The 8,444-nt window shown below is 47.4% G+C and overlaps 1 protein-coding gene across 2 annotated transcripts in view; it reads left to right on the top strand.

Moving 5' to 3' along the window:
• The first annotated feature begins 835 nt into the window (after nt 1-835).
• LOC119450222 (putative helicase MOV-10) overlaps nt 836-8,444 on the top strand; it is a 64,131-nt gene continuing 56,522 nt past the window's right edge. Inside the window, exon 1 of one of the 2 annotated variants that reach the window (XM_037713606.2) lies at nt 836-1,151. In XM_037713606.2, coding sequence (XP_037569534.1) covers nt 1,027-1,151 — 125 coding nt within the window. In that variant the 5' untranslated portion in view covers nt 836-1,026. Of the gene's footprint in view, nt 1,152-5,982; nt 6,336-8,444 lie in introns of those variants that run through there. The other variant, XM_049665724.1, reaches the window with a different exon arrangement.

Here is an 8,444-nt window from a genome sequence, read left to right as displayed (position 1 = left end):
GCGAAAGTGGAGCAGAGTCCGAATCACGTGTTTTTATAGCCGTTCGTGAAGAACTCGAACCACGGCCGAAACGCGTCCCATATGTGCTGTGGACTGCATCCGGACTCCTTCCTCGCGCTTTTATGGACACGATGAGCCATGTAGCGGCGCGCGCGCGATGTGTGTGGCCTCCGAGATCACCGGTGCGTGCTTACATATTACTGTAATAAATACCACAAAAGAAAACGTGCTGTAGCGGTGAAACATCGGGCTGCTGTGTTTGAGGAACCCGTGCGACGCGGATTAGAATCCGCCCAGCTCCGGATAAACTTTAAAACATTAATAAGAATGTTAATCAAATTAAAATTGTTTCCCTGCTCTTCAACGATCGCCGTTTCGTTTCGTTAGAGTCTAGTTTCGTCTCAAATATACCTTGCACAAGTATAAGCATGTTAATCGCATTAAAATTAGTTTCCGTGCACTTTAACGATAGCGGTTTCGTCTAATTTCCCCAAATATATCTTGCACCCATCGCTTACACGTGGCACGCTCGGGATCCATTCATTGTATCGATGTGTTTGTTCCGAAAGAGATTTCGCGTAGTAAGAAAACGACGCTTGCGTGAGCACGCGTGTGCCCCAAGAACTCCCTCGGTTCTTGCGCGGCCTTTGCGTGTAGTAGCACTCGTTTCATGCTACTAACCACGCTTAAAATATTTACTACACAAGCGTTGCAGTGCGAAAATTCGCGGTAATTTTTTTTTTTTTTTCGCGCTCAGAATCAAAACCGAAACTGTAGCTATCCGACCGGAATTGACACAAGTCGATTTGTTGCAGTCAATCGCTAGAGTGACGCTTCCGCTTGGCACGTGGTATGGCGCTTGTGTTCATTTGTGCCCTGTCGTCTGCGAAGTTTGTATAGCCGTGTTTGAAACGTGTGATGCGCTGTCAACACTTCATGGAATGAACTTGTCTTCTTTTCAAGTCAGCGTGACCGTACTCAAACATATGTGCACGCCCAACGACTACCGCAAACATAGATTAAAACATGTTTACGCTAATAGGCAAACTGATCTCCGCGGCGCTTGATAACTTTTTTAACCCGTATGAAGAACCGAAGTACGAACTAGAAGATTGTGTTGTTGCTGCTGAAGATGCTACTGATTGTACAGAGTAAGTCTCCGAGTCAGCTGTTGATTAGGTCTGCTTTTGAACTGCGCGAACGATTTTCTTTGTTTACTCCATTTAAGTCGACATCACCTTGGTCGTTAGTGAATACGCGCACTGCAGTGGTGTGACTAACTGGCATGCTGATTTCTTATTTTGGTTAGAAAGGCTGCGATTTAGTTGCCGGCAGTGTCACGCCATTGGTGAAGGGCATGCACGCTTTTCTCTAGCAAGAACTTTGGTATATATGTGACCGGTCCGTTAGATATGTCCAAAGATTTCCGAAGATTTCTTAGAAATAGTTATGTACAGTCTTAGTCAAGTAGTTACCAGACCTACTCGCAGTACTAACATTCTTTATTTAGTTCTTTCTACTAATAAAGGACTAATTAATTCTTTACATTATGTTAAAGGTGTTAGCTACCATAACTTTTTTTTTTTTTTAACATAGCTATTGAGCTCCCTGCCCGCCAGCCGTCTACTAAATACATGCGAGGTTACAATAAAGCGAACTTTCCCGAAATTAACAATCAGCTTGAATCCTTCTTTGTAGACTTCCATCAATTAGCCTCTTCCAGAACAGTTGAGCAAAACCTGGTTACTCTATAAACACAAACTTTTCTCTTTTATTGATGCTTATGTTCCTCCTGTGCGTATTCGCGGTGATGCCGGCAGGCCCTGGTATTCAAACAGCCTTAGAAAACTACTATATAGAAAAAGAAAAAACGCATTTTCCGCGAACTCAAACGACATAACAACCCGCAAAAATGGGGGAAATACATTAGGGTACTGCGGGAATACACAAGTTAGCTGAGGCAATCTAAATGCAAATATTTTTACCAGGATCTGCTGGGCATTCTGCGTGATAACCCTCGCAAATTCTGGAACTCATTCTCATTTAAACGTACTTCATGTCATGGTATCGCGTTGGATGGGTTACCTGTCCCAGGGGATCAGCGTCCTGATGTCATTGGTTTTCACCAATGAACCTGCTACCAATATTCCTACGTTGCCAGCTACTCATTATTCAGAAATGCCGGCTGTTATTATAACTACTCAAGGTATCTCCAATTTAATCGATAACCTTAAACTTTCCAGTGCACCAGGCCTAGACGACAAACAGCTAAAGCCTTAAAGGGCACCAAATCGCTATCTAGCCGCTTCCTGCAATTGATGTTTACTCAATCCATTGCTTCTTCCACTACTCCGAATGAATGGAAAATTAGCCATGTTGTATCTGTACGCAAAACCGGTAGTCGTTCCAACCCATGTAATTGTCACCCTATATTCTAAACCTGCATACCTTGTAAACTTCTAGAGCATATATTGTATTCCAACATTTAATCTCATCTAGACAAGCATTCATTTTTCTTACCCAATCAGCATGGATTTAGACGACGCCACTCATGTTCGAATTCACCACAGACCTTCACCTTGACTCCCGTTTTCAAATTGATGTTATCTATCTTGACTTTGCAAAGGCGTTCGATTATGTTGCCCATCGTCGTCTAACAGCAAAACTTGCTTGCCTTAATCTTCACCCCTTGTATTGTCCTGGATTGAATGTTCTCTCACAAACCGCTCACAGCACACTGTCATCGTCAAGTAGTCCAGTTTTGTCAGGTGTCCACTCTCTGTCAGGTGTGCAACTCACAAGTGGCAAATCATCAACCACCGGTACTCTCTTAATTTTACAGCCCTCGCTCAAGTTGACTCTTAAAGTTATCTCGGCGTTACAGTCACTATCAACTTACGTGGTCTGCACACATAACGAATCTTATAAACAACTGTTCCAAATCACTTGGCCTCCTCAAAAGATCAATTTTTCTATCTCCTGATCCTGTACACAAGCTCGCCTACGAAACGCTTATTCAAACTAAACTTGAGTATGCCTCCGCAATTTGAAATCCACACCAGTCTTACCTTATTAACTTGCTTGAAGCACTGCAGAATCACGCGGTACGGTTTATCGCTTCAAACTATGACTGGCATATAAGTATAAGTGGCATTAAATCATCCCCTCACCATCCCTAGTCTAATACTTCGTAGGAAGATTTCACAACTTTTCCTTTTGCACCAACTGTATTATACTTCCCACACCTTAGGAACACTAATATACTTCCACCCAGCCGCACTTCTGACCGTCTGTTCAACAACCTGAGTCTACAACGCTTGCATGGGACTCTAATGCATTCAACAAATCTTTCTTACCTGCTGCTATTGAACTATGGAACGCACTACCGGATGATATAGTGCATGAAAGTGATTCAAATAAATTTTGGCACCTATTGTCATGTTTCTTAAACCTTTAACTTACCACCACTGTGCTGTTACTCTAACATCTCCCTTTTGTACTGTTCTGTTATACTGCCGGTTGTGCTGTCTTTTTTACTGCCGATCGTGCTACCAGTTTTGTTTGTTTGCGATTGTATGGGCAACTAAGTCACTTATACCATTCTATACCACCGAACCATTGTATAATAATGACCATACTGTTTATTGATGCCTTTTGCCCCCTCTCCCTTATGTAATACCTTGAAAGGGGTCTTTAAGGGACAATAAATGATGATGTCACAGATGGCCGAGGTGGCTGTCACAGAATGGTTGGCCGAAGGTCATAGAACAATTGATTGTAGTGGCGGCGATCGCGCATCGAAGAGACAGCTTAGGAAAGGCAGTCACGCATACGTAATTAAGCAGATCCTTGACACTATATCTCTTGACACTTCTAGGCAAAACACAGGTCACTCGATCGTACGACGTTTGCGACTTGTAGCGAGTCATTTATTTTAAATTGGAGTCAATGACGCAGGAACGCATTTATATAAGCACGAAAACTGTACTGGATCTAAGCAATTCACAGCATGAGCTCATTGCAAATACATATGTTCCCTGAGGAGGTTAAAAGAGATGATTTGGGCGAGTTGGAACAGTTCAGTCATAATGGCGGCCATCGCACTACACAAAGCAAGGTACAAAAATAACGACTACGCAGTCATCATGACTGACCTGGGGAGGCGTCCGCGGCGTCGGCGCGCGGACTACTTATGTAGGGCCGGTATTTTGGAGCGGTGCGTTATGCTTTATTCTATACTAGTCTTATCATCTACCGCCCACGGCCGGCTGATCCCGTTGATAACGTGAGCGGACCGTCGCTCTGACCAAGCGCGAAAAGGCGTTTGCATCGGAAAGGCATCGCTCCAAAATACCGGCCATGGTCTGAAAACTTCGGAGCAGCACTTGCCAGTGACCGCGCGCCCGACCTCACTGCTTGCGGCTAGACGGTTTCTTTTCTTTTTTTCTCGGAGACGTGTCCTCACCTTGGCAGCTAGGTTATCCTGCATGCTCACTCCTTGTCAGCAGCTTCTGGAGCCCGTATCGGTGGACTATCAACAGAACAACGAGGCACTGATCCGTGTAAGTGGGTTGATCTGCAATGCGTGAATGCAACAAGTCTCGTCCACTAGGTGTTTGCCTTTGACTGAGCGCGTTCTACCTCTGGCGTCGAAGATAGCTAACCATTGCATATGTCTTGTTGCCAAAGAAAGTGGATCTCGTTTACCAGTGATATGGGTGGCCGCATGCCCGATAAGCTCTGCAACTTCTGCTTCTATCGTGAAGTAGCGTGTCATTGCTGGCATTTTCCGCTTGTGTTTCAGTGGTATGAGCGCGGCACCTGTGAACGAGACTTCTTTGTCTGCAGCCGAGCTGTGCAGGGCAGCCTACTTGCAAGCGTTTGTACGGGAGTTTGGCGGCGTCCTTTGGCGACGAAAGACACGGGGATGATTTGCGCAGATAAGGCAAGCGGATCGAGGGAGCAAACACAGAAGCGATCGAATCATGCAAACTTGGTACGCAAGCCGTCAGAAGTGGCTGTCACACCGGCGACTTGAGGATCGAGGTCGCGCGGCCATTTGCGACTCGCGACCAAAAAGCGACCAAAGACGACCGATGTTCACGCCGGCAAGCCCTGCTGAACGCGACCCGCAAGTCGTAATCCCGGAGATTATTGTTCTCAGCGAGAACATGAATCATAGCAATGCCTCGTGAATCTACGCAGTTCGCGCGCACTTCGCTGGCACTGTGTAAATTGGTTTCGCGTTCCGGCAACAGCCATGGGTTTTGATTCGAGCGAACAGGAAAGACGTCGTTCCTGTGCTGATGTGCTCTGCCGTGGTGTTTGCTGTGGCAGCGCGGAAGCCTCCGAAGAAAACGCGACGCTGGTGGGTGCAAGGTCGATTCATTGGTGGGTGCGCCCGCGTGCCACCGCTCGCGTGTAGTGGCCGCGGCCACGCAAGCCGCCTCCTGCCCGAACATTGTGCGTATGACAACGAGTATTATCGAGAGCAAATTGTAATTTGTAGTTCGCATTGCGTGGGTTTCGGTGCATAATATTAAAACGAAGCTGTTCACCTTTGGGTGGCGTGCTCATCCAACGAACAGCGGCTGGAAAAAGGGTTTGTGTTGTGCTTTCTTTTCCTGCTGTTTAGCTTCCAGCGAATGCGACCGCGTACATTCGACACGTTGCTGCAGCTGCTGCGTCCCAGCATCACAAAACAAGACACCAATTACCGGCCTGTAGTCTGCATATGATGGCGTGGAGATTGCATTTGGCGTGGACGACGCCGGATAAAAACACATAACATCACTTTCGGCGCGGTGCTGATTGCTTGAGGAGCTTTGCGACCATGGTCGCGCGACTGAAAAATCTAGGAGCGAGCGACTGGCCCAAAATGGTCGCTTTTCGAGAAAAGCGGCCATTTGCGACTGGTCGCTTTGCGACCAACTTGGTCGGATGACAGTGGTCAGTCGCCAGTGCGAATGAGCTGGGCACGTGCTTCCCTCGTGTGCTGATCGAGCTCGCGTTGCCGATCGAGCTGGCCGATCGACCGCGGTGCCTTGAGAAATTAAGCTGGGCACGTGCTTCCCTCGTGTGCTGATCGAGCTCGCGTTGCGCGATCCAGCTGGTCGATCGAACGCGGCGTCTTGAGAATAGTACGTTAGCGCATGCCCCGGAAGTATGGGTAGACACTCGAAGAAACGACGTCAGCTTGCCGTCACTACTCCGAAGCCATCGTCAGTACGAGCTGAAGTCCTGCCTCCCACGGCGACTTCAGCTGCTGGTACTGCTTCGGGTGGCCAGCAGCCGCGCAAGCGCAAGAAGAGGAAACCGAAACGCCGCCGAAGAAGGTATAATGGTGCAGATACAGCTGTGTTTGGTTCTATACGTCTCCCGAACTGTGTTTGCCGCTCGCTTAGGTGTACTCGATCGTCTTCTGTTCTGCAGTGCGCCGGCCATGGCGCCGGCCTTCGTTCTCTGGCGACTGCTCGGCCATGTTGTTTCGCGGTGGTTCGCTTCATTGCATTGCGTTCGCGAAAACAGCCGCTGCAAAGAGTGGTCGGAGAGCATGTTTATGCGATTAACTAAACACGGAAATGATAATCAAACCAAAAGCACATGGCTGAAGCTAGTGGCCTAGCTGGGTGGCATGTTGTACAGTCCGCGTCCCTACCGCGCCTTTCAAATTGGGCGTGGCACGAGGAAGCAGTCGCAAAAGAAACGCACCTTATTATTGCGATAGCAATATACGAACGCTCGAGGCGCGCTGTCGCCGTTGGCGCCGCCGTCGTGCTGACCTGATATCGACGGCGCATGCGCGGCGCCGCGCCTGGAGAGGTCGAAGGCCTCCAGAGTAGAGCACTGCACGGGCCCGGGCCGGGCCGTCCGAAGCGTTTGTCGGCGGGCTCGGGCCAGGCCCGGGCTAAAAGCCGCTGGCCCGGGCCGGGCTTGAGGCCGCAGGCCCGGGCCGGACTCGGGCTTGAAGCCGCCGGCCCGGGCTAGACTCGGGCCCGCTCATTGAAGGGCCTAAGTAGGCCTTCGAGCACACGCGACCGTTATGCATTGCATGGTTCAGTGCATTCTGTGCCAAGCTGAAGTGACACGTGCAAGATGACTGTCATCATCATCATCAGCCTATATTTATGTCCACTGCAGGACGAAGGCCTCTCCCTGCGATCTCCAATAAACCCTGTCTTACGCTAGATGATTCCAACTTGCACCTGCAAATTTCCTAACTTCTTCATCCCACCTAGTTTTCTGCCGTCCTCGGCTGCGCTTCCCTTCTCTTGGGATCCATTCTGTAGCTCTAATGGTCCATTGGTTATCCATCCTACGCATTACATGGCCGGCCCAGCTCCATTTTTTCTGCTTAATGTCAACTAGAATATCGGTTATCCCCGTTTGTTCTCAGATCCACACCGCTCTCTTGACTGTATATCTTATCACATGACTATATCTTATCAAAGAAAATAGTAAAACAGATGAAGTTCTCGTTTTTAACAGCGGATCTGTTTCAGCCGGGCCTAATGTGTCCGTTGAATCCAAAAATGTGGGCCCATCCTGGCAGCAGTGCAGAAAGGGTCGAAGTGCAATGGCACATACACCTGTGAACTAGCGAAGCTGAGCCTGGATAAGTCTAGCTAAGAATGGTGGGGACTAATTGCCTATCGATAGGCAAATTATAGCCAATCAATAGCTAGTCGATAATCGATCAATATTCAATAAATTCCTGGAAATGCTGGGGATGACTTCGTAGTGCCTAGCCTAGCCCAAATACGTGGTCAATACCTTACGATAGCCAATCGACAGCCAATCAATAGCTAATCGATAATGGATCAATAATCAATAAATTCGGATAACTTGGTAGTGCTTAGCCTATCCCAAATACGTGGCAAATATCTTGCAATAGACAATCGATAGACAATCAATAACTAATCGATAATCAATCAATAATAAATAAATTCCGGGAAATTCTGGGGATGACTTGGTAGTGCTTAGTCTAGCCCAAAAGCCAGGACTAGCTTGGTGCCCATCACCTCCGCTGTCTCTTTAGCATTGCGCCGCTAGTGCAAGCTACGCTATTTTTTTTTTTTTTCCTTCTCCGCAAAATAGAACATTGCTTCCGCGTAAGGAAAAATAAATTATACAAAGAACCACTCCTCAAACCATTTCCATGTTACCGCTTTTGCGATCGCACTATTACCAGTGTCGATACTATGACATTATTTTAGCGCTAAGGCCAGTTACTTTTGTGCTTCAATGCATAAAACAGCGTTTTCCTCAAAAAGTTAACTGGAACGCCCATGCATTTCGTCGGACACTTTGAAAATTAATATCTCGAAACTGGTTCAGTCCTGAGAATTTGTTCCAAGTGGATACGCCTTGCGAACTCAGCGGCTATAATTCGTAGATTGAAAGATGTGCCGTAAAATCATTAATTAAAAAGTTAATTTGCGTAA

Source organism: Dermacentor silvarum, chromosome 4 (assembly GCF_013339745.2).
Source record: "Dermacentor silvarum isolate Dsil-2018 chromosome 4, BIME_Dsil_1.4, whole genome shotgun sequence".
NCBI lineage: Eukaryota > Metazoa > Arthropoda > Arachnida > Ixodida > Ixodidae > Dermacentor > Dermacentor silvarum.
The sequence above is the reverse complement of the archived record's forward strand: the minus strand, read 5'-3'. Positions and strand labels throughout refer to the sequence as shown.